The sequence below is a fragment of the Ostrinia furnacalis genome, unplaced genomic scaffold (assembly GCF_004193835.3).
Source record: "Ostrinia furnacalis isolate ACB-3 unplaced genomic scaffold, ASM419383v2 OfSCF1253, whole genome shotgun sequence".
NCBI classification, from domain to species: Eukaryota; Metazoa; Arthropoda; class Insecta; order Lepidoptera; family Crambidae; genus Ostrinia; species Ostrinia furnacalis.
The window spans coordinates 321,777-348,694 of record NW_021131492.1 but is presented as its reverse complement, the minus strand read 5'-3'; the positions used below and the strand labels follow the sequence as shown (position 1 = coordinate 348,694).

The window sequence follows — 26,918 nt, the reverse complement described above, 5'->3', positions numbered from 1 at the left end:
ATAGATGACTACATTATTATTTCAGTCAGATGACCTACAATAATCTGTTACATAGCTTTATTTTCATTAATTCTGTTGAAAAAATTCGACGTTGTTAAGAGATATGACGAAAAGTTTATCGTAAATCAACACTGCACTTGTCGTACCTATGTACATAAGTAGTTACACATTTTTATAATTTACATGACGTCACATTAAAAGTAATAATATACACAACAGACACCCAGACAACTTAAGAAATAAAAGACGCAAATAAGTCGAAAACACGTTTTTTGCGTTACGTTCATAAATAAATTCCTTACAAAGAAATTCCGGTGATATGAGACGAAATGAAAAATGGTTTTTACAGATAAAGCTAAAAGGTACTCGGTGACACTTCGACTTCTACCTTCCTTTCCTCTTCTAAGGAAATCATCGTACAAAATATTTCGTACGCGGGCCTTAGGGAGCGAACGCAGTAGGTATTACTTTTTCCTTTGTGGAAAGAATAAAAGAAAGAATATTTTGTGCGATGTATCGGATCGGCCTCTTCATGTAAGTAGGTTTCCTAACATTTTTTGATACAGTACCTAACATATTAGAATTAGTATGAAAAGAAAATGTCTAAATTACAAACTTAATGACCTACCGAACGAATGACTTAGCTGCATGTTAGACATAAACAAAAGTATCAACTTTAAAATTCATTTCATTAAAGAAAAACTCTGTAAATGCTGTAATTACATTCATTGAGATAAAACAAAAGAAAATCGCTGCCTAATCACGCTGCCAATAAAGATTTCTCCAAAAAATATCCAGCATTACCCAAATTTAAAATAATAGCTTTGCTTTTGTAAGCGTAAACAAGGCCTAATTGAAACGCTCGCCAATCTAAATGATTAAAATTAAATTATTCTGCCATAATGAAGGATTCACGCAAAATTACGCTACATTTCCAGCCCAAAATACGAAACTTGGAATAATCAGATTATACGGCTAAAAGGATTTGCACTGAAACTCCGAAAGCTTCACGACGCAATATTTGCCACCTAGTAAGGTGCGTGTATAATAAGCAAATTTAAATAACAGACCATGTAAAGCTCTACTATAACGAGGCGACGAGGTGGTGTAAATATCTCTTACGAAAGAAATCAAATTAATCAAAGCTTCCTCGCAGTACTTGTCTACATGATGCCCCTAAGATAGAGCATTTGTATAAGCTAATCTTCAAGAAAAAATAGTTTTAAACCATTGAATTCTAACCAAAATCGATTCGAAGCTAGGTATTCCGTAAGTACTTTGGAAAATAGGTACCTTTAAACATAGCAAGCATTTGCTTTCTTTTAAAATCGGTTTTCCAGATTTTCTTAATTGCCGCAGCGGGTCAGAACCATTTCGACATAATGTTTTAGATTGATTACAATACGTTATACAGCATAAAGTACATAATATACAACGACATACATAAATACTTTTATGTAACTACATGCAGATTACATAGAATAGATATTCTAATAGATGTGGTGACCCGAAGGGTTGTCACGGCACGTTTGAATCACGTACAATGTAAACACGGCCTGGCGTACACGGCGCGCAATCAGACAGCAAACACGGATTTAATCAGACACCTTGTCGCTCATACCGTGTAGATATAGGTATTGTCCTGGTTACATTGGATTTTATAATTCAAACATTCGATGTAACCTTTGTTTTAATTTAAACCAACATATTTATTGGTTCTACGCATGTTTTTAGAAGAAAAACAATAGGCCTCCACATTTTCAGTAAATGACATCAATATTATTACATTGAAGTAATGTTTAGTCCGCTATTAAGTACTACTATCCATCATTCCTTGGAAGACGTGTACAAAATAGGGGCAACGAACTGTTGAGCGATGAAAATACGATTTATCAATCAAGATTACATTATAAGACTAAGTACAAAAATAAGAGATATTAAGAGTGAAATCTGCTCTGAGCTTTCAGATTCACGTTTTTGCCAACCTATGTGGCCTAACCTAACCTACTCGTTTTTATATATCCTTTACACTACATTTCCAAGAAAACACGCAGGTATTCTTATTAAGAAAAACCTTTCATTTTCACTCTCGTAAAATATAAGGAAAAGACGGAAAATGCTGATTGTTCTGTGTTCATACACGAAGTACGCCCATGATGTCATCACCACCTAATTTGTTATCTTGAAGCCCTGTCGCAGCGATAATGGAAACACGACTCACATCAAGCAAATCGCTGTAGCATCAGAATCTTATTTAATTGTAATAGGTACTATTTTGCAAACATGTACTGTAAGATGTGCTGGCGACTGTACACAATTATTCAAAGTTAAAGGAAATCCATGCCATAGATGACCCAGTAAATTGTTGACGATGGAATTCTAACGTTCAATGCAAAGCGTTTGCATACTTCTAAAACACAATAACTACTAGCATTTTCTTGACCTTACATATAAAAATAAACGAAAGAAGTTAAGTTTACTTTTGCAGACTATACCTACCAGACATTTTCATTATAGGCAACTAAAAGAAATCTCATAAATATTGAGATACGATGATGAATAAGTACTTAGTAACTACATTAGAAATACATTACTTAGTTCGACCGGTATGAAGGCAATTCAAGCTTGATAAGAATCTTATTTATTAGTAATAGGTGTTATTTTTCACAAAAAAGTGAAGTCTGATGTGCTGTTGACTGTACTTTGTTGAATTAAATAAGCTCGGCAAAAGTATTCCATAAAGGCTGAAGATCCAAGATTATGCTAATTTTCTTGTGCAAATTCACTTCAAGTTAGCAAAACATAATCGTTTCAGGTGGTTAAATGTTTCAAATGTAGCGGTTTTCAAGTTCGCTGGCGAAATTAATATTTTACCCATTAATTGCGAAGTGTTCACTTCATAAGTATTTAAGCCTGTAATTTTAGAGTAGGTATCTCAATTAAAAACTTGCTTGTAGAATTTCATAAGAAAAAGCTGTCTTGTTTTTCTCTTCAATGATTTGATTAAAAAGTTCTGGCAAACACGACGTTCCTTTTTCAGTTATTAATTTAACATTGTTAGAAACAAGTTTCATTACACAAATTGTTATGAAATTATATTATTTTCTATATAAACTTAATTCAATTCAATTCTTTGCTTCAAATGTTTGTTGTACAGATCAAGTTAAAAAACATGGTAGACCTTAAGTCAAAACATAGTATTTTATAGTTTTCAGTAGACCAGTTTATACAATAGATATAGTTTCGGAGATATGATTATTATGTATTTTTACGAATAGAAAAAAAAACTATTTGTAAAATACTTTTGCGACATTATTAGCCACAGTCATGCTACTTTGCAAAAGACTAGGTTTACCATCGTGCTACTTTGCATAATTCCATTTAAGTATTTTAACATTTCCATCTCACGTTCATTTAAATTATGCTAATAACCATGCGTAGCACGTCACAAAACTAATTCAAACCGCCCAAAGCTTTAAATCCTATAAATCCCTATTCCAATTGTGATCAAAAGTGATACCTTTAAACGTGTAGCAGTGCACACGGCCTTGAAATACCTAACCGGGTAACTGTAAAACGTATTTCCTGGCTTGTCGCCTCTCGCCGACAATTTCATTTTCCTAATAAATCTGCCCAGGAAAATCCCCGGGCAAAAATAATTGTACTACGAATAGGGTTGTCGCCTGGATAAATCCGGATCCGGACATGGGCTTTTACAAATCTATCTAAATAAATTTTGCCGGGTAACACCATTATTTTGTATGCTCGTTAATTTCTACTTTCGACCGATTTCGAGCTCTGATAAATAGATTATTTTGTAAAAATCTAAATTCAATAAGCACCGTAACAACTTTTTTTAAAGTTTCAATCTAGTTTCAACAACACTCTCTCAGATTTCTTGCAGAAATTTCACTTTTGTTGCGGAATACAACACCTATTCTACTACTTCATAAGATAGGAAAGATAGTGTTTAGTTTGATATGTCGTCGTCTGTAGGTACAAGAAGCGCTGAAAGTTGAGAAATCAAATCAATCAAATCAAATCGAGAAGCGAAAATTTACGTACTACAAATGCCACTGTATATGAACCTAAGAGTCCCAGATCCGCTCGCCACATTCCATGACCTATGTCTCACAGTGCACTTTTAGAGGCTGATATTAATCAAGAACATTTTATTAGTGTCCCTTATCGAAATGTCAGACCGAGTTGTCATACGAAACCGTTCCAATTCCCAAACCTAGCAACCCTAACCACGCACGTAGATAGCGAATAATCCGATTAGTGCGGTGCTGCACGATTTTCGCATTCATACTCGTGTGTCGAGCTCGTTAAAATGCCGAATTGGACAAACTCGGATTTGGAATTTTCAGCCCAGTTACCAAATGCATTATTGACTTGATAATTTTGAAGCAATATTTCCAACGCCGCGCCTTTGTTTGGTCACATTAAAGTATGTAGGTACCTCCCTAGAGTCACAAATAACAAACAAAAGGTTGTCAAAAGTAATGTAACTGTAACCAAAACAAAAGAAGCTTAGCACACCTGTAGAGAAACAGAATTCAAGTAAAAACGTAACGTAATCCCTTATTACTCCGTCTCAAGAAAGTCAAATTGAATGACGGTTCATGCGGTTGACGTTGGGAATATAACGTTACAGCTGACAGGGAATTTACATCTACGACTATAATTATACTAAAGAGGAAAGATTTGTATTTTTGTACGTGTGTATTGAATAGGCTCTGAAACTATTGGACGGATTTGGAAATTTCTTTCACAATTATTGGAATCAAATTTTTTGATAAATACCTGTCTAGTCTACCCATACGAAGCCGGTGAGGGAAACTAGTATAATAATACAAAACGATGGGTGCCTGGAATAAAGCCGCAATAGCCATAGCANGTCTATAACAATATAGAGGGAATGTAGATAGGATCTTGCTGGCGAAGCGTTTGATACGGAGTGGACTGTTCTTAATAATAATAGGTGTGTACATTCCAAACGAGAACGTTGGATGGAAGGGAAAATAGTTTAAATATCAACCGGCTAACCCAAAACCATAGTTCACGATACGTCTCTACAATCTCCGCACCAGCACACAAAAAGATCTTTTGTAAAACACCAAATGTGAAGGTACGAGCTAATTATTTTAATGAACACTGTCCGGACTCGAGTTACTTCGCATCTCGGAAAAGGCGAGGAAACGAGCCACATAGCAATTTTCTTTTCATTTGAACCAGCCGCATTCTGTCATGATGTTTTCATCATTTTAATTAAAAAACGGCCCAAACATCTGGGACCCGAAATATTAGGGACTTCTTTTTTGAAATAGGTACCTACTAATTCTAAAATGTCAACTTCAGTTTCAATAAACTGTTAAAAGGCCGCAATTAAATCGTGGATTTCACGTCAAAAAACGTAATAAAAATTGTGTTGTTATTAATGAGTATTTTCTATTACCTACTTCTGCCATGACGATTATTCTGCAATAATATACTCGCATATTAATTGTGTGAGCATCCCTTTATTCTGAAACCATCTGAAAAACATGAAATATTTAAGACACGCGGAAGTTGCCCCGGAGCTCAAAGCACAGCAAGACAATTTTTTGGAGTATTATTTCATTTCCTATCGCGTATATTAAAATATATACGCGATAGGAAATGAAATAATATAATACAACCTTTTGAAAAATATTCGTATTAAATTTAACCCTTTAAACAAGTCCGCATATTCTGTAATGTACCTTCATGAAACAATGGCAACATAATTAGACTGCAATTTTTTTACTGTCGTACGTTTGTCGAAAGAATTGACTCGTTTCTGTCCTTTCTTTATAAAGCTATCCCTGAAGTCTGAAGCAGTTATACCCAATCAATTTGATAGAGGGATTATTTAGATGAAATGTCGAAGAATTTGGGAAAGGAAGGGACTTCAATGAAATAAGATTTCTCTTTTATTGAGAGGCAAGCAAATACTTAACGACACATCAGTCCCTTAGGGTCGTGTGACGGAATATAAAGACGTCTTATCTAAATAAACATTCTATCGTTTCTTTCTTGTTGGGATGTAGAAATCAAAATTGCTCTTATATATTTTGTATGCGTAGCTATTTCAAACCTTTATTGAACTGACTCTAATTAAATCCACCACCTAGTCCCATTCATCTAAACTCAAGCACGCCTCTGGCTTAATCACCGATTCTTTAGTCAATGACCTCTTCGGCAGCCTCTAAAATGGCTCTACTAGTCCTAACTTTGTATAACCGTTATGATCTAATGTATAATTCGATAAATGTACCTTATCTACATTTTGTGTGGACCTTCGTCAAAGCTGCATCATTTTAATCATACGTCATGATCATCATTGATTAAGCTCACAGCACGGTCTATACTCACTGGTACACACATCTCTAAAGAATCTTAACTTCTAAACACTTACCTGGACTGCGGCGGCGCTTGCGACAGCAGCGAGCCCGAGCCGCGCTTGCTGAGCGGCGGACGGGGCGCCGAAGGCCGACGCTCGACCCCCGACGCGGATCGCGTCGCCGGCGCACCCTCAGCTGATAAAACCCGCGCAGACACTAGTGCCGCTTCGGGGCAGTGCTGTGGGAAAAAATGTTGTTAAAACTCAATACATAAATCTTTAGTAACTAAGTCTAAAGTCAAAATATTTTATCTGTTCCAGAGTTCTATGTGAACTCTTCACTCTCAATTCAATTTGCCGGGGATATTTCAGTCTAATCCGAAAGGTCACGGTTAGAATGGAACTGCGCTTGCAATACCTACATTGCAGCATCTTACATAGCGTGTCGCTCATCGTCTGTTTACATGGACTGCGAAAAGTAAACCTACATTTTTCGCATACCCATTTCAGAACGGCTGCGTAGGTATTTTATGGCCACTCTGTTCCATAACAGAATTAATTGCTTTTACAAAATACTTAAACCATTTTAAAGCATTTATTATAGAGCGCTATAGATTTATTTAACGGCTTTCCGTGTCAACAACGAAGATTTTCAGCTTTATCTATTTGCCTTCTATTTCTTTGAAAATACTTCAGTGTGCCTACCATGAGTTTACGTTAAGTGAGCTCGCTAGCGAATACGTCAAAAAATTCTATAAAGATTTTATTTCTTGAAAGTAGCCGCTAGGGGCGCTGCACAATATGTCATACATTTAAATGTCATTTTTTTTACGCAGTCGCTAGCGAGCACACCTAACGTAAACTCATGGTAGGCACACAGGTCAGTTTCGGCTAAGGATTTTATATTGTGGATGGCTTTGATTCTTTTCACTACTAATTCACAAAGTAAGTTTCAGTTTGTGAAAAGGTTTTCTTGAAAGAAAGTTGTGAAGTTAAACACTGAAAGTGGCGAGTTCTCTCGCCGCATTTAATCTGAACCTAACTTTGTAAGAAGATTAACTTGGTTGCCTTTCTTGACACATCAAAGAGCTTTAATAAAAGTGCTGCTGGACAAAGATTTATTCTAGTTTTATATCAAAAACCAACCGTTTCAAAGCTGTGGGTTTTGAAACGGTCTGAGCTGTGGGTTTGACATATTACTCATATTATGGTACGACACGCCAAGTATTTTTGGCATATTATTTAGGAGCCTTATTTTGCATCAAAACCTAAATTTGTTTTTCAAAGCTAAAACAAAGCTTCAGAAGGTGTGGAATAAAAGATAATGTAAACTAGATACTTATTAAAATATTTACAAAATATAAGTTTAATATTAATATTATAGAAATCTTATGTAACTTTAAATGTAGACTTAAATGAAGCAAGGGTCAATCAAAATGCGATAAAATGGAAAATTAAATCTTTTATGACTAAAGAAAATTTTCCGTCCCTTCTTCCACTTTGCTGGGCAACTTTCGTTGCTATTGTGCGAGGTTTTCTTTTGTGCAAACATAACTGTTTACGAACAATAAAATGTATTTTAAATTATTCAGCCTAAAGGCGAAATAATATGGAAAATAATAAACCTATGTATTTACGACTTGGGTACTTCTAAGTTTGTTTGCGTTATATGCCTTTTTTTCGTAGATTCTTAATGTAGTTACATAAGTCGATTTTCAGTAGTCAAAATGCAAAGTGCGCTTGACTGACATGCACATAAATGCCCCTTTACCTACTCATATGAAATTCTCAAAATATTAAGCAAATTTATTTCTTTGATAAAATAATATAAGTCGTATTTGTTTAATATGTGGCAAAATTGTTTTAATAGTTGGAACAATTTATATTTACTTCTGCATGTTTGTTTCTCAGAAACTCAGAAACGCTTAAAAAGCAAGCGCGAGGGCGGATAATCCGGCTCGCCCCGCTTAAAACGCTTTTACGCTCCACGTAAAGCTTCAATGATAATTGTATTTAAGCCCTTAGAGGTCGATCAAATTCAAATGTAGTAGGCGTAACCATCAACATTGTGTTACTGTTATTGTTACATGTTACGTTTTCCTAAAGTGAGAGCAGTAAAGGTGTTTATTATTATTATTTTTGGAGATTGAAGCTGTTCCATTAAGATGATGGGATGTGTGAATAGTTATTGTGTGTATGGACATAAAACTTGAGATTAATGCGGGATATGTTTATTTTATTTTTTTATCTATAACAGAAATATGGGGTTTCTAAATAATATTTTTTTATCATTTCTTTATTATTTTTCTTTATAATGTATTTACAATAATTCTACAAAGTACTTATTTAGTTAGTACGTTAGGTGTCGTTCAAAACCTAAATTGACTAGGTAATTATTTTCATTGCAATCTTGAATAAAATTCACCACTAACTTTATTTAACATTCTAAAATTCACCACTAAATTATACTAACATGAAATCCGTATTAGCAAACAATTCCAGCCTATAAAAATATCCACAAAACAAATCGAGTAGCTCTCGAAAACATCGTTTTTACGCAGTTGATTCCATAAATTGTTCCATTACACACAATACGGGGTAATTTCCCAAATGGCAAAGAAAGAATTCCATAAAGTGGTAGTAGTAGGTTATATAGACAGAATCCTTGGGGAATTTGGGTTTGCGTCTCAAAAATCCACAAAATTCCAGAATAACAATATTAAGCTAGTCAATATATCTCTGTCGATTTCAACTCGTCACCAGAAAAAAATATACCTTAAAACATCTCAGTAAATAGCATAGACAGGTAAGTATAATACGTATTTTCAAAGTAAACATCCCCTTCAGGTTTATCATAAACATAACTTTACCTTCAATTAATGAACTTCATGCTACTTTTGTTTCAGCAAAGCATCACAAATAGGTAAAATTCCACGTGCCGTCCCCGTGAAAAGGCTTGGAATAAAAAATAAACAAGGTGTCATCCAGTAAAAGCCGTTATTGGAGGCTTATTGTCCACACATCAGCCTGTCCAGCACAGCACTATAGAAACTGCCAGAACAATGCTGCTTCGGGGCACGTGTGAAAATTAATACAGGACTAAAATTAAACCTAATCCACTTCCATCACGCACGTAGAACAATAGAAATCTGTCTTATTTAGGCTACAGTAGGTAACGCAGAATTTCTTACGTTGCACAACGCAATCTAGTACACGTATTTTATTATGTATAGTGCAGAGTTTCCCATGTCTAATAGCTTGAGCAGACGACACAAATGGCCGTCATCTAGCTAAAAGCCGCCATTAGCACTTTATTATTCTGCACATCACAGGCCCATCTAGTTCAGTACGTGCATAGGTCAAGTTTACTACATTAGGCTATGCCCACAAGATTACGATTTTTCGTGAAAACCGTAACGATTTTGTGTAGAGAAGTGTTTACTCAAAATGCGTAAAAAATGTTTACTAACCAGAATCATAACCAATTCTGTAGCCGCAGCCTTAGATAGGCATAGAAAAAAATACGTTTTTTTTTAAAGATTTTTTTCTTGTTAGCATAACGACTGCTGTCTAAAACAAAGATGAACTAATTATATTACGTACGAGTAATACGAGTACGAATGTACCTATGTGGCAAGAAACTTTTCTTACCACGAAGAAAAAAATAAGTTACTTGTTGTAATCTTACACCTGAAGAAGAATGTCTACGACCTTTTTGATTTTAGCCGCGTCTCCTGAATACGTAAACAGAGAATCACTCTTTTGTTGTTTTTATAGGGTAGGTAGGTAGTTATAATACCTTCTCACGATAATATTTTATATGACTACCAAACCATACTTATATTGTTTATACTTACTACATAATTTTAATATTTCAGATTAATAAGTAGTGCTCATAGTTAGAGAAAAAGTATTAGGTATATCCATAATTATGAACCCTTTGCTCAAATAATGTGAAGCATTTTACTTTTAAAATCCTAATAAATTAAAGACAACAATATTAATCTACTCTTTGAGAACTTTTTACCTAAGTTCAGTCCACTCCTGAATTGGTTTATCCTCCTTGATTAACCTGGGTCAAATCCCTAGGCGATTAAGCGACTGAAGCTTACCTTAATTCAGCCGTAAGCCGATTTGTTAGCCCTGATTTTAACACGAAAACCCACACGAATCAACCTTAGATTAACATTATGAGGACGAATGCTCTCAGATTCTGTACGATTAGAGTCGATTATCTTGTAATAGAGGTTACGTGAATAAAGGTACAGCATGAGCTTTTTCATTAGGACTTACAACTACCATTATCACTTTTTATTAAAAACACTTTTATTTATCAAACGTAATGGTAATACTTTCTGGATGCCTATTCTGAAACAAAGGCGCGCGCGTACGGGTAGCTTTTTTGTCGCCGTGACAGTATTATCCGCGATAGTGGCAAAAGTCACCCGTGCGCGCGCGCCGTAAGTTATTCAACAGAAAATTAATCTTAGAGAAGGTAATCAAAGTTCGAAAAAGTCCAAAAGTAGTTTGTCACAATACTGATAAAATGTTTTCAAACCATGTCTCGAAAGCGTCACATTTCATGAATCGATGTAGGTACTGATCTGATCACCTCAAGATGACAGCTGACAGTTTCTGGATGAAAGAAGAAGAAATGAGGGCTTTAGGCGTTAGCTTGCATTAGCATTAGCTTGATGATAAATGACATTTTGAAGCGAAAGCTGCACGCTCAAAGCATAAGTCCAATTTGCGAAGTTGAGTATCCTACATTCAAACTTTTATCTACCTACCTTTATGAACGCTATCAAGCTTTTCCAATCCATTCTACTCGTATCCAAACTACTAACAACCTAAAGTGGAAAAATCCTTTGTTTGTGTACAGTTGAAACGACTGGAAAATTCTTTCAGTAAATAGCTGCATTCCCAAGTGTGCCGTAGCCTATTGTTTTATAGCGGAAAATGTACACAGTTTTCAGAGATACTACGGCATTGTGACAAACGAAATTCAAAGATTTTATCTTTATGCCTACAGCTTTGTGTGGTTTTTAGTGTTTCAGTAGACAAGTAAACAGTACACCTTAGGTATTACCAAAAACAACAATGACTTTTCATTGTAAACATGAGTTATCACCTATTTTTGCAAATAAAAAGAAAACAAACTAGACCACTCTTCTTAGTTTCGTTTATACATACCAAATTACGTGAAATTAATATGTTCAGGCAGTTTACGCGTAAAGATATTACTAGAGAAGCAACCTAACCAATTTTATTTAGATTAAATGGAAAAATGTAACGAATTTAAGTATTTATTTTAGATGTAGGTAAATGGCACCAAGAGAATAGTTAAAGGTTATTCCTAGGTTCAAAGTAGTTCTATCAAATGTGGTATGATAGATTTGTAGCGGTGTAATTAATACTCCTTGAATATGTCTGGTGACATTTAGACCGGCCACACCGTCCCTTAAGGCTAGTAAACTAAAACAACAAATCCGTTGAAAACAAAATGGCCAGACACTACATTGCTTAAATGTTCGGTCGATCCAATTCCAAACTATTCTATTAATTATTAATATAAACGCCAAATAACGCTTTATCCTAGAATGTGCTAGCTGTCTATAAAATATCAAAGAAACTTTGGAACATTTTGACAGCGGCTGAAAAGTTCGTCATTGTTCCACGACTGAAAGCAAATTAGCGCAGTTGTTATGTAAATCTGAAACTTCTGATGGATATAAAATTTTGTAATATGCTTTATGCCGAGAGTCGAGAAATAGTACGTGGCTTTCTGAAAAAAACATAGGTATAAACATACACTGGCTGGACTCGTATGATTATTTATTAATAATTAAAAAAAAGCTTTCTTAAATATAATTCATTATATTTTTTAGTGTCAATAATAGTAAGTATAGAGATGACAGAAGGGTTGCCTACCCTGTTCTGTAGCAATTTAAGTAGTTTTATTTAAGGGCAAATATACATTTTGTTGATTAATTGCCCTCATTAATCTGAATCTGATGCATGTGGTATCGACTGTTTAGAATTTAGACTGTTGAGTTTTAATACAGCATAAATGTCACTTATTGCCTGTGGTCAACAAGATATCTACACACGACTCTATTCAGGAATTATTTTGATTGATAGGTAAGTATTGCAAGTAAATAAACCTACGAATACATAAACTATTTCCCCATACGCACCCTTTATCATAATGGCGTCCTCCCTTTGGCGGAGACTTTATTAGATAGTGCGGAGTAATGGAAGTGGAAAACTATTCCTTTGACAACAGACATGGGGCGAAGCTATATTGATTCGCTGCCGTATATTAACATCTCATAGTCATAAAAGTAAAAAAAAATTAGGCTGCCTAAACTGCTTATTAAATTAACATAAGTCCGGATTTTTAGAGTTTGCCATCGCCAAAATAAGGATACAATAACCTTTATCAATTCACCACACGAGCACGTGCTTGTAAGCTTTTAAATTTCAAGCAAATATGAACGTGACCTTAAAACTCTGGAAGGACAATTAGTTTTTCCAATTTAAAACTTTTCCTATTCCAAACTGTAGGTACAGCGACAACACAGGATTTTTTTCTGCAAAATAGCACCTCAAAATCAAAATCAAAATCAAAGATATTTATTCAGTTTAGACCACAAGTGGCACTTATGAATTACCTATTTCAAGTAACGTAAGATACCACAGTGTTTAGCTGATGTGCCGTCAGTTTTACAGATAACAGCACATCAGACAGTTATACATTTTGCCATAATCACCCCTATTACAAGTACATAAGAGCTCACAGTATTTACCTTGATGTGCTGTCCTACATAGTTTGAGCGTGTTTGTTGTGGATGCATATCCACGATACGCGTCGCAAATGCTAAAACATGCATAACCTCTCAGATGCCAGCTGTGAGCATGAGCTTGTGGAATGCACTGGTGACATTATTTATTTACCCGCGGCTTCACACGCGCGTGAAGTCTGTTACAGAAAGATACTAATCCTGGGTATGTTCTATGGCAAACATATTGACAGACTTTTCCGACCTAGTCTTTCAAAAACACCGGTTAAGGTTAAAGTTATAGTTACGGTAATACAACTCAGCTGTAAACCAACCTCATAAATCACTAAATATTGGTGAAGCACTTAAAGAAAAGTAGATATTAAAAGTTTGCTTACTTTTCTTTTTGTAGTTTTGCATAAATCTAAACCTGACGACAGAAGGTACCTATAGTAGGGAATTTAGTGCAAGAACCCCTCCACTTTGGTATAGAAGACTCATTTTTGCAGCAGTGGTTCTTTGGGTGCTCCTGAGTAGATTTCCGTCGGTAGACATCGGGAGCCCCCCCTGTGGTAGCAGGGGGAGGGGGGGCAAGTTTCCTTCTGCCGCGCTTCACTTTAAAGCCTATATCTTCAAAACTATGGTTATTAGGGCAAGTGTGGTATCATTTTTGGATAATTAAAGGATGGCGAATTCATTTCTAGAACAAACTTTTTGCCTTTTCATACAAAAAAATAGAAATATTGAGCAAAATTCACAAAAACCAAAATGTATTTTTTTAAATAAACGTCGTTTACTATGAAACCACTGGAGATATTCTAATAAAAAAAATATGTCCTGAAAGCTACATTTATCAGAATTATAAATATATACCATAGTATGGTACTTTTTTCGCAAAAAGTAGGTGAAAAAAAATTTTTCTTCAGGACGCAGCGGGCTAATTTTACTGCGTATCGGAAAAAAAATGTATTTTATCCATTAATTCATACTATTTGGTTCATAAGCAAGTAAGGATTATTATTTTAAAATTTATTTAGAGTTGCTGGCACATAAATCTGCCATGAGTTGTATTTTTCTTCAATTAATTTTGAACTCTATGTGTAAGACATAAGGTTGAAAATAGCTTAAATACAATTTAATATTGAAAATATAAGAAGAAAGCACTAAATAAAGAACTTGAATTTGTCTAAACGTCTAATGATTATTATTATTATAACTAACACTTATTTCTACATACTATTATACTAGTGATTTACCGGAAAGTTAAGTATGAGGAAAGTGAGGATTGATAATCATAATACGGGAGATATTTCTAGCACAAAGGCTACGGCTGTGACCATTTCAGTTGTTTTTTCAGACAGCACCAGCTTCTGCACTACTACTTGCACTTACATGATACATCTCACCATTTCCAGGCAAGATTCGGCAGCTACGGGCAAATCGGTCCATCTAGGCTCCATGTTGCTATCGGCTCTGGTCCACCCCCAACCAGTCAAGTAAAGGGAAGACTGAGTCTGTTGCTTGCTATCCTACAACTACATACGTGAACCCCTTGATATACTGCCAGTAACCAATGCTGATAAAAAGTTGTCTGGGTTATTTTAAGTAGGGCCACACCTAAGCGTAGTTTACAGCGACCCATTAGGATCTTTATGCTCCCTTTTTTATTCCCTATCATCCACAAAAATCCTATCCTATCCTCAAAATCCTATCCTAGTTAAGTGAATTAAGCGTTTGAGTGAAAGCCACATAATAGTCTTCTGATGCCGGATATGCTGACCCAAGTAGACTAGACCCATCCTTACAGTATTAAGTGTTTTATGGACCCCACATGTATTCCACATGCTCGAGAGCTGTCTTCAGTTGTTAGGCCCATTTTGTGGGACATGTGGTTCGTTCCATAATGTCCGTAATTGCTTGGGCTTACCTTTTATTTCCGCTTAATGATTTTTCTCCATGACCCTGTATTTACCTTTAGGAATGAGTTGGTGAGGCTCATATCGTTGAAGCTTTACCTTTCAGCCCTGTGCTTCTTGGATATGGCCATATTATGGCCATGAGTTATGCTTTTAGATAAAGGTACTATCAGTTCTAACCCAATAGGTATCGTCTCTCTCTGACCCTTGTCTCGCTAGACTGTCGGCTCTCTCATTGCATTCGATCCCTGTGTGCCCAGGTATCCCACATCAGGGACACTTTGACATGCCTTCCTAGTTTGTTCGTCTATAAGATTGTATCTAGAATAATTCAAGACTTAACTTACTGAGGCGATGGTTTTGTTTGAGTGCTGCCTGGCTGTGGCTCAGGATGTAAATATTGCGTTTTTTACACCCCTGTTCTTTAGTGCACTCGTATTAATAGCGTAGAATTCAACTTGAAACACTGTAGCAAACCTCCTTAAGCGTTCACTGTGTTTGAAGTGTTTACAGTAGACACCCGCTCCCGTTCCCAAGGCCATCTTGGAGCTGTCAGTAAACCAGATTAGGCTGTTCTGTTGGGATTTTGGTGCAGAAGTTGGTGCTGTCTGAAAAAACAACTAAAATGGTCACAGCAGCCGTAGCCTTTGTGCTAAAAATATCTCCCGTATTATGATTATCAATCCTTACTTTTCTCACACTTAACTTTCCGTTCAATCACTGGTACAATAGTATATAGAAATAAGTGTTAGTTAAAATAATAATAATTATTAGACGTTTAGACAAATTCAAGTTCTTTATTTAGTGTTTTCTCCTTATGATATTTTCAATATTAAATTGTATTTAAGCTATTTTCAACCTTATGTCTTACACAGAGAGTTCAAAATTAATTGAAGAAAAAATACAACTCATGGCAGATTTATGTGCCAGCAACTCTAAATAAATTTTAAAATAATAATCCTTACTTGCTTATGAACCAAATAGTATGAATTAATGGATAAAATACATTTTTTTTCCGATACGCAGTAAAATTAGCCCGCTGCGTCCTGAAGAAAAATTTTTTTTCACCTACTTTTTGCGGAAAAAGTACCATACTATGGTATATATTTATAATTCTGATAAATGTAGCTTTCAGGACATATTTTTTTATTAGAATATCTCCAGTGGTTTCATAGTAAACGACGTTTATTTAAAAAAATACATTTTGGTTTTTGTGAATTTTGCTCAATATTTCTATTTTTTTGTATGAAAAGGCAAAAAGTTTGTTCTAGAAATGAATTCGCCATCCTTTAATTATCCAAAAATGATACCACACTTGCCCTAATAACCATAGTTTTGAAGATATAGGCTTTAAAGTGAAGCGCGGCAGAAGGAATCTTGCCCCCCCTCCCCCTGCTACCACAGGGGGGGCTCCCGATGTCTACCGACGGAAATCTACTCAGGAGCACCCAAAGAAACACTGTTGCAAAAATGAGCCTTCTATACCAAAGTGGAGGGGTCTCCATACAAATCATTGCACTAAATTCCCTACTANAGAAGGTACCTATAGCAAAACACAGAATTCCGTTTGACTGTTCTCGTAGAGTCACAATCACTCGAAAGTTTTAAAATGTTCTTGAGATATTCTCTTCATTTTCAATTTTGAAAACGAATTACTTCTTTCCTGCTAAAATTCCTGTTTCTAAAGCTAAGTACTTCTGTTTAACAGTAAGGCCTACTGACATTTCGCCTATGAGAGCGGTAATTATGCGTAATTTAAATTAGAAAACTCCCAAGATGGACGTTAAGGGACCGGAACGTTTTTTTAATTTAATGAGCCAAGAAATAGGGCGTTTTTTTAGGCCTTCGAGACATTTGCGTTTCCATTTTCTCGCTACGAGTTGACATACACCTTCGTGGAAAAACGTAAGTACTTACCGACTTTTTAAGAGAAAACAAGTGTTGTTTATGATTTCTTTGTTTCTTGCGTTATTTTACTTTGTATGTAACGAATGTGATTGGCTGGTAAGTAACACTCATCTTTTTTATTTTTCTTTACAAGAAACTTAGCCCTCAATTGAGTTTTGTTATAGGGCAACCTACGAAAGAGTTACAAGCTAAAAATACCTTAGTCCTCTTGAATAAGCTAGAGTTGACCAACTGATAGTTTCTTAAAAAAACTCTTTTATTCAATGTTTTAATTTTACTACTTACAAGTGGGAATTCAGACCTTAATTTAAAACGAAATATAACAGTAAAATACTTTATGGTGCAGTCTAAATTACGTTAACTCGATCTCGATTGATTTTCTGCCTTCTTCTTTTTCTTCTTCTTCTTTTACTTTTTTTTTATTCGGGCATCTAGTAGGAGGAGGAGTGTTCCACCACCATCTCAAGTCAGGGTATTCAGTCCGCTGAGCCAGCTTTGGATCGTTTAGAGCCGCACACACCGCGCAAACGTTGTCTGTTATTGGATTGTGGTATGTATAATGCTGCCTCCATGTAAAATATCGATAGTACAGGTTGATATTTTTCATTAGCTTGACCATAGTACTTGCCAAACGAGAAGGCACTGAGTCGCGAGCGTTCAAATAGGAACGTGGCGGTAGGAATCTGAAATAAAACTAGATAATTTAGACTTTTTTGTACCTATTAAGTACTAAAGAGAAGTGAAGTGAGAATACCAACTGAAAAACAAGCCACTGATTATAGGCCTGGGTAGTAAAATTAAAACATTTGCACAGAAGTCTATGATCAAATAAAAGTACTTATTTAGATCATTAATTACCTGGAATAATTAGCACCGCCAAAAACTATTGGAACCGCATAGTGCTGCAGTGGTCTCAAAATCTCATCAGTGACGTAATCTTCAGCGATAGACTCCTCATAAGCCAGATAGAAGTAATAATTATTCTTCAATAAACTATTACAATCGTCGTCTGATCCACATTTCAAACGTCCACACTTTCCATAGACGTCTACACTATACCCATAGCTCTGAAGTTGTTGGTGCAATGCATTCGCCAGTATCTCCCTTAGACTTACTGAATCGCATTTAGAAGGGAACCACGCTACAGCTTTGGTCTTATTTTTAAGAAGTCGAAGAACTTCATTATCAAAGTCATCCGTATTTTCTTTCCAATGCATATTTATCTTCGGACCCACTACATTTCCTGACTTGTCTCGTATTTGTATGTACGGCAATGGTACATCAGAATTCAACTTATATGTCATTGTCCAGTTAAAAAGGTAGTCGAATTTGAAACTACAAACTGGAGTAATGTGCGCTGACTCCAGATTAATGTAGACATATTTTTGGTGCAATGACATATGGGTGGCTCGAGGGCGGTTATCAGAAGCACTTCTATATTTAGTTACCTTTGCTCCGTGTAAAGCAATCGCATCGAACCAGGAAAGATCTCTGAAATAATTCCTATTGGAAGTCACAATGCAGTTCTGGAATGAACAGTTGTATTTTGTAAAAATACCCTTTTCGCGAAGCAATTTAAATGGACGATAGTCGCACTTTGACCAAAGCAGTAGATATTTAGCTGGTAGGTGTTTATAGAAACCAGCACTGGTGTTATAATTTTCCAACAGTATCTTTGATAAAAAGAAGAATGGAGGCAGTACTTGACGATAGTCAAAAAATATCCATACGATGAAAATAACGGTGAATAGTTTGAGCATAAGTTTACAAAATCTCCGAAAGAAAGCGTAACACATTTTCTTTTAACTGTACTGATTTTTAACACATTGACATACTAGGTTAATGTTTAAAATGCCTTAAAATTTCACCAGTCACATATTTTACAGCGACGATTGAAAATAAATATTTCAAAAAACCTACATCGGACTAGTACTGCACACAGTTTACAAACTAACTGAGCAGCACAAGCAAAAATGTTAAGCATAGCGTAATTAAGGCTGTACTCACACTGGCTGAAATTTAATAGCTAGTGTTTGTAAATAAGCATTTATTATGGTGAAATAAAGTAACGTGCTGAAGATATTGAGAACAAATTGAAATTAATTCAACATTTAATTGCTAGAGAACTGTGAAGCGAAAAAAAAGTTTTAAACATTTTACGGTGTAGATTGTAACCTACTTGTTTACCGTTTTCAAAGTAGGTTCATATTACAAAACCATGAAACGAGGATTGGTAATATCAGTCCAAGGTTGTAACTGAATTGAATTTTTAGCTCTGTTTCGTACGATACGTTATTACATCATTATTTACCTACAACAACTTGTACTAGTATCACTTAGTTTCAACTAAATTTATGTGCTAGATATATATCAGTGCTGACTGTAACTGTATAGACGCAGCCTAACAGAAAACAACATTCGACTCTTTTCCGTTGTTATGATAAAAACTAAAGTTTTCGTCATCCCATCCGTTATCAAACCCGGTTTACTCGTACTTTTTCAGTAAAAATCAATCTACGACATCATATTGTATAGACGACATGATTTCACATTTCTATTAAGTAGCCATAAAGTAAATAAGTAGATATCCACATTATACGATGTATCACAAAAATCGTTTTTGTTGACTTCTTGAAGAGTGTAAGTATTTATTTGTTTTATATAAAGTACTCACTGCCTAATTCCGAATGAAACTACATTATTTGCTCTACATACGAGTCCTCCGAAAATCTTTAGGATCACGTGTCATGATATTAAGCAAAATGTAAATTTCCATGTGTGCGTGCTAATGTTGTGTTAGTTCTGACAACTTAATTAGATTTTACATTAATACGGTATGTGGCGGGGAAATGGCCCCAAAGTTTGCTAATTGAATACAACTGGATCGCTCCCCGTTTCAACCGAGATACATTTACCGAACTGTTACTGTTAGTGGTTGCTGAATCCAAAATAAACTTAGTTTTGCCACTAATGCAGATATGTGAATTTGAGACAGACATGTTCAAGGTACAACTATTTCTATTGTATTATAACCCTAAAGTTTGTTTTATTGTTTGTTTGACCGTGCTAATCTCAGGAGCTGAAGGTTCAAATTGAAAAATTGATTTTGTGTTTGATAGTTCATTTAACAAGGAAGGCTTTCGGCTTGTATCATCACGTTTCAACCAATAGGAGCTGAGCAGCTATGAAAAACGTTGCAAAATCGGCAAAATTTATTCAAACTACATAGTTTCACACGTAGACAAAGTAATACAAACTATAGTAATAATAGTTTTTTGTTATAATAAACGTGATTTGGCTGCAAAAAGTTAGCACAAAACTGTTGCTAAGCACAAAGACCCAAAACGTGTAAACGCTACATAAAGAGTAACCGCCACAACAATGGCTGCCAACATCGCACAGCGACATCAAAGGCGCAATTTACAGGCGCAAATTAATTTCTATCTCCACCCAGTGTGATACATAAGGATGAAAATAAATTAACTCTTCGCACAATTAATAAACTTAACGATATAACGTTAACTACTAATAGTTATAAAAATATAATAGATATACATATTAAAATTAAGGTAGCGGGAAGGCGCTGGATGCAGGCCGCTACCAACCGTGCGATGTGGAAGTCATTGGGGGAAACCTATGTTCAGCAGTCCTGTGGCTAAAATGATGATGATGATGATTAAATTTTCTTTAAAAATCAATCTATGCTTGAATTTGAAGTTTAAACCTAGTTTTGAACGTTAATAAACTGTCGCGCTTTATTACACTGGATTTGATTTACAATGAATATTTTTAATTTCACATTACTGCTCCAGGGGAGTGTGCTTTTTAAAGCAGAACAAGGCAGCTATTTGGACCGCAATTACACCAGTTATGTGAGATGCAGTCCACAATTAAACATACCTGCTATATAAGTGCTTACGACTGTTATCTTGAAGAGTGTGTGGTTACCTAAATGTCTACCAAGTAAAATGATTGCCTGCTTACGTTCGAACTTCTACAAATTCTGAAACGAAGCTTTATACCTAAGTCAGTAATAATTTTGCCTCAAGAGAATAAACTAAATACAGTTTGACATATTCGCCAACCAACTTCAGAATGTAAATTATACGGTCATAATTTACAACTTTGTACGTAGGTAAGTAATTTGGTACACCTTCGGGGGTGCCTTGAACAATATTGTTTGTATTTTCGTATTTTGATTGGAGATTTATTATTATATTGCCCGCATATTTCACGCTATACAAGTAGGTTATTACTTATTTAATAGTGTCACAACTATGCAGATATTCTTCTCAAAATGTATGTCCAATAGCGACTCTAGGGACCAACTAATTTATACACTTTTGAAGAGCTTTATGAGGGTATTCTCACGGCGATTATAGACTGCAATCAAACCATAGCTTCCTTCATGATGAACTACCTACCTCATACCCTATCTTTCTACTACAATATTCCTGCTACTAGGGTTTCTTGGCAATCTTATGAAACACAGTGGTGAAACTGGTCTTAAGAGCCCAAGAGCCCTTCCTTCATAGAAGGCTGTCACTCACACTAAGCAGCTGTCCTCGTGATGAGAAAAGACAGTTCGCCTTTTCTTCCTAACTTTACAATATTTCTGCCATCACTTACCTTAGCAATCTTATGGAGCAGGGCAGTGGTAGAGCTGGTCTTGAAGAGCCCGAGGGCCCGGCGCCGCAGCCCCTGCCCAAGGCAAGCCTCCACAGCTCCGCAGAGCGCCGTCACTCCGCCGCTATCCTCATGCACGAACTTGCGTGTCACCGCCTGCAACAAGGTCTTGGAATCACTTGGATATTCTGATATTACAAAGTAAGTATACCAAAACCTTTTCCAGAATGTAACAAATACTTTTCTGAAAACCGGTTGGTTAGCCGCAAGACAATCGCGGACATTCTAACATATAGGTACAAGTCAAACTAAATGCCTCCTTTTTAAGTCAATTAAAAACGGTAGCGTAGTCATAAAGTAATATACCTAGCGGAATATTATATTTATGAGCGTAGTAAAATATCAAGCGCCTGTAGACAATGCAACATTGTTTTCCTTTTCACGTCACGTCGTTTGGTATCTTTGCGATGTACGAAGATCACGCTATCAAATGTATAACTATGACTACTATGTCTAAGGTCCAAACCACTATGTCATTAGGCCAATTCAACCTTAGGCCACAGGTTGAGATTAGCATCTCTGCAATACCGACCGAGAGTTACGTTGACTTATGGTCTGATGACAAACTGAATGTTCTGATATTATAGGCGTCTGATATGACTCAATCGGGAAGTTGGCTTGAAAAGAGAACAGTCGGAAAGTTTACCTCTTAAACCATGTTATGATCTATAAAAGTATACAAAAGCTCCATCAAAAGATATAAGGTTGTAACGGTAACAAACTACCCCGCCTATTCACCACTATTCAAAGCCAATGTAAGGAAACATCAAAAGAAAACAGGATAAACTACATGAATACTTTCCGTGCCAGTTACTCCTTAGGACCAAACCACACGACGCGTTGCGGCCCGGAGCAGTGTCGCTGCGACGTCTTACATAGAAATATCTGTGGCGGGCACACGAGCGGTGCGGCGCAGCGCTATAGCGCATTACCGTATACGGCGAAATCTTTGCGGTGCGGCGTCGCAACGCATCGTGTGCTTAGGCTCTTATAAAGGTTGATTTATAAAACCCAACGGGCACATTCCGAATCCGTCGCGCCGGAATTCGCTTTCAGATTCTTTGAAGGTTAGAAGGGAAGTGGCTGAGACATCGATTCCAATTTAGGTAAGTAAGTATATGGAAAATTTTAGTTTCTTTTTATTACCTCTTCGGGAATAGATACTGAAAAAAACATTACTAGCGTCATCTTCACTTGAATTAAAAAAAGTCACTGCCTTATTTAAGATACGAGCTTTTACTTTGACCAATCATGGACACATATTAGTGAACCCTTCGAAAGTTTATCTCTCTTACTCTCTATTATTCTCTTTGTAGCTATGCCTTAAATAAAAAAATAAGTATGGATCAAGTTGTTATTTCAAATATTCGATTCTCAGGCACGACATAACGTAAAAGTTAAAAGTGTAAAGTTTTTCATCTCTAGTGCTATATTGCAGCACCTTGTTTGTTGTTGGACTATTCATTAAAATAAAACATACTTACAGCTCCATTTCCTGAAGTTTTCTCAGAAATGTAACTTGCTGAGTTTAAACTTCAACATTTTTCCTGGTTCTTAGAACACTTCTCAGTTTTATTCAGTTAACTTGAGGATACTACGGAGTGGCTAAATTAAGTTTGTTCAAACTCCTCAGCAGCACCTTGAACATTTAATATAAAAGCACCTCTTACATTTCCATTAAGAAGTTTACTTTTTAATCAAGCCTGTTTTAATTTTCCTGTAGGTAGTGCCTTTTACGAGAGAGTATTTTGTCCCCGCAGTGCTTCCTTAATGTACGGGCGACAGCCCATCAAGGTGAACACTGTGGCATCTTAAATTTGCTTGCGTCAGCAGAAACAAAGCTTAATAACATCTAGTAATTTAAGAAAGCCTTTATTTGGCTGCAAAGTAAAGTAATGTTAAAGATTCTAAAGTAAAAAAAAGATTAGTTTAAATGAAGTATCGTTATTAATGTCTTTCTCAGTGAACGAAGAATACTTAAATGCATTTACTTAGATATAAAAGTACATAGAGGGATTAGTACGTTTCTAAAGAAATTGGCAACAGTGTTAGTTACTTACGTGTTATTCGCGTGAACCCTAATTGGATTACTCCAGTCTGGACCGTGTCTACATCGATCCGTATCACGATCCACGTAATGAATCGCATTACGATGGTATAACATAGCATTTTAGGGTTCTTTTGTAAAGTTATAAAACAGTAAAGTATGTACGTAGTGCTTCTAACTTTACCAGTTGATTAACTTATCTCGTAAGATTAGTAGTAAAAAGTTGTAATTTGAGATCGTTAGGGGTTTTGGGCACGTTCCACGCCATACAAAATTATGTAAATACAAAAATTGCGATAATTATGTATTTGATTTTGTAATGTACAAATTCAATTAAAGTGGTTAGTAAGAGACCAATAAATGCCTTAACTACAAGTTAATCTTCTTTCACTATGTTAACATTTCTTGCCATTACGCTTCATTTGATGTTAATTTCCTCCATACTGGTCTAAATAAAGGGTTCTCATAAGCAAAATTATCTTCGAAGGTATAATAAGAAGTCACAGCAAGTTGCGGAGTCACGAGTGCCGAAGTTCAAACATGATTGCAATCAACATTAATTTGCAACTTTGGCTCTACATTGAACAATTTGCTATGACAAAGCACCCAAAGTATTTTGTAATGAAATAATGCTGCATTAAGTAACTTTATACAAGCTTTGGGACTCGCAAACTTTTTTAATATCAAACAGAAATATTTGGAACGAAAATTATATCGTGTTTTATAAATGGTGCAGCTGGTAGTCCCATTTATATTGTGAAAAAGTATTATAATATCCGACATTATACCCCGGCGGTTTACCTTCGTTTAGATATTTCATATAATGTACCAAATTTACGGTCGTTTGTTAGGAATAAAAGTAACAATGCTACATGATTGCTATGACGAAATTTCCATTCTTCATAATTTAAGAGCTTTGCTTTGTCGGGTAAACACATTCATTCCAGGACTTTACTCGTACGTTTCTATAATTTTATATGTATTTTCAAAACGGTACCTAACCGTTATGCAGGTTGCAGACCAAGAGCTAAGTTAGTTTAGTTTAGCTCGTACAGCTGACTAAGTTTTCTATAGTTGTGTGCAGACTGCAAAGTATACTGGAAATCTGTGGCTAAGCTAAACTAATTTAGTTTCTCTCTTGGTCTGTAACCGGCATAACTTTCAGCAATCTTTAGCTAACATTTCTGTTTATCCGAGAATGATCGCCAACATTCCGGCCCGACTGGAAGAAACGAAGGTATTCGAATTAGTATTCCATCCAATGCTCGTTCCGGAATTCCAGACAGGTGTATTGTCCACTCTCCAGACTCCAATTCAATTTGCCGGGATATTTCGGTCGAGTCTTGAGTTACAACAAATACTTCTAATCTAGTTTATAGCAATCGCGGTAGATTGGGTAATACAAAATGCAAATAGTTGTTTTTTTTTTCTCCAGACGCAAAGTTTTCGTTTATTTACCTACTTAGAGCTTCACGATTTTTAACAAAATCATTAGGATTTTTTTTTCTTTTCAATTTGATTGAGTCATGTCCCACACGCCGGCTAGTGAAAACTTGCACAAGACAAAAGAACATTCGAGCTAGTTTTAGTGTTTTAGAAACTTGTAATACTTACTTCGTATTCCTTAAGAAACCGGCTTACGGAAATACTTACTTGTCTCCAATCATAAAAATCAATAAAACTAAAACACCCAATGCTCTAGTATAACTTTATCAATGTTCACTCGAAATTGGCAAAATAAACCTTCTCTGGGAGGTTTATTTCTGCCCAAAAATAAGACTGTGTAGACTGACTGACCTCTTCCATCAACTGCTTGACCTCCTTCTTGACGGCGGCGATGAGGCGGTCCTTCTGCTCCGCGCTGGGGTCAGACGCTGTAGCCGTCGGCATCTCCTCTGAGCCGCTCTCGGCTGTTAACAAACAACAGTTTTTATTTAAATACAGTGTCAAATTAAGTAAACCCAACTCTTAATTACTAAGTATAACTCGATTTTCAACTGTAGTACTAATAAAATAAAAAATAAATTAACAGATACGTATTAGAATGAGGCACCTGTTACATACCTAGTTATTATGTATTATTATACATGTATCAATTAAATTGGAAAATCTAGTCAGTCGAGCGAAAGAAAAAAACAAATAAATAACGATATTGGTCGTGGAAAAAAAACGAGAAAAGTTTTCTTTGTGGCCAGTGTCGCGCGACCAAGGAGGCGACCGCACGCCGAAACAAATAATAAGATTGCCTGTAAAATCATAAACATTAGTTCCAAATCTCCAATGTCCCATAAGGACGAGGATGTAATGAAAAATGTATGTTATCCTCTTTTATCAATTCGAAATCAATAACGAATGTAGAGTTATCTAGAAATACAGACCAAGACGCATCGTGAGCATTAAGTACAAACTTAATAGGTAGGTAAATCACAATATAATCACTTAAAATCCATTTCAAAGTCATCACAAATTAGTCAACCCCAACTCAAAGGTCCAGTAACTTTGTTTTTACGGCTTAATAAGCTGATGCGCTAATCTTGTTTTCACAAACAACTAGAAACAAGTTACTAGTTGAACGGCCGCGATTACAAGAGTTCAACTCGTGAGTTTAATCAACTTCTCTCAAAATTTAAAACAATTATAACAATTTAAACTTAATCCAAATTAAATAATTTTCTTGAAGTTTCAAAACCAGTAAAAAACTTCTTCTTCTTTTCGTTTCGACAAAAAAACTGAAGTTAGCGAAACTGAAAAATACAACACTCGAGTGTTTCACAGACAAAAAATAAAAAAAGACGAAATAAACAAGCTGGATTCAAAAGAAATAAATCTCTTTAAAATCCAATACAAAGAATTCTGATTATTTTCCACTTCAACCGGCTATCCTAGATTATCCCCGAAAATCCTTTTTGTGTGACGATATTTTTCTTTTATTCGGTAATCAAGTAATGGTTACTCTTCTGTATTTCTACTGGCTTCGCCGTAATCACCTCAGAGATACTGAGTAATTAAACGAGAACAAAATCCTATCTAATGAAGTATTTTCTCTAGACTATTCTTCAAAGACAAAAGACGGTCGCGCACATCGCACACCGTCGCCTGGATTATAAAAACGAATTTCAAAACAACTTTGTTTTGACATGGCTGTATCTTTTTAATGTTATAAACTAAGTTATAAAACTTTGCCCATTTATTTTACACGAACTTGCATTCCTTTA

General features: G+C 35.6%; 1 protein-coding gene across 5 annotated transcripts in view; it reads right to left on the bottom strand.

The window, feature by feature from the left end:
• LOC114352115 (small G protein signaling modulator 2) overlaps positions 1–26,918 on the bottom strand; it is a 58,665-nt gene that overhangs the window by 23,099 nt on the left and 8,648 nt on the right. For all 5 annotated transcript variants that reach the window (XR_003655836.1, XM_028303582.1, XM_028303583.1 and 2 more), the window contains exons 2-4: positions 25,501–25,613; positions 21,600–21,752; positions 6,440–6,603 (exon numbers count right to left, since the gene is read on the bottom strand). Coding sequence is in view for 4 of the 5 variants with exons in the window: in XM_028303582.1 (XP_028159383.1) it covers positions 6,440–6,603; positions 21,600–21,752; positions 25,501–25,613 (430 nt within the window). In the remaining variant the exon portion in view is untranslated. The remainder of the gene's footprint in view (positions 1–6,439; positions 6,604–21,599; positions 21,753–25,500; positions 25,614–26,918) is intronic.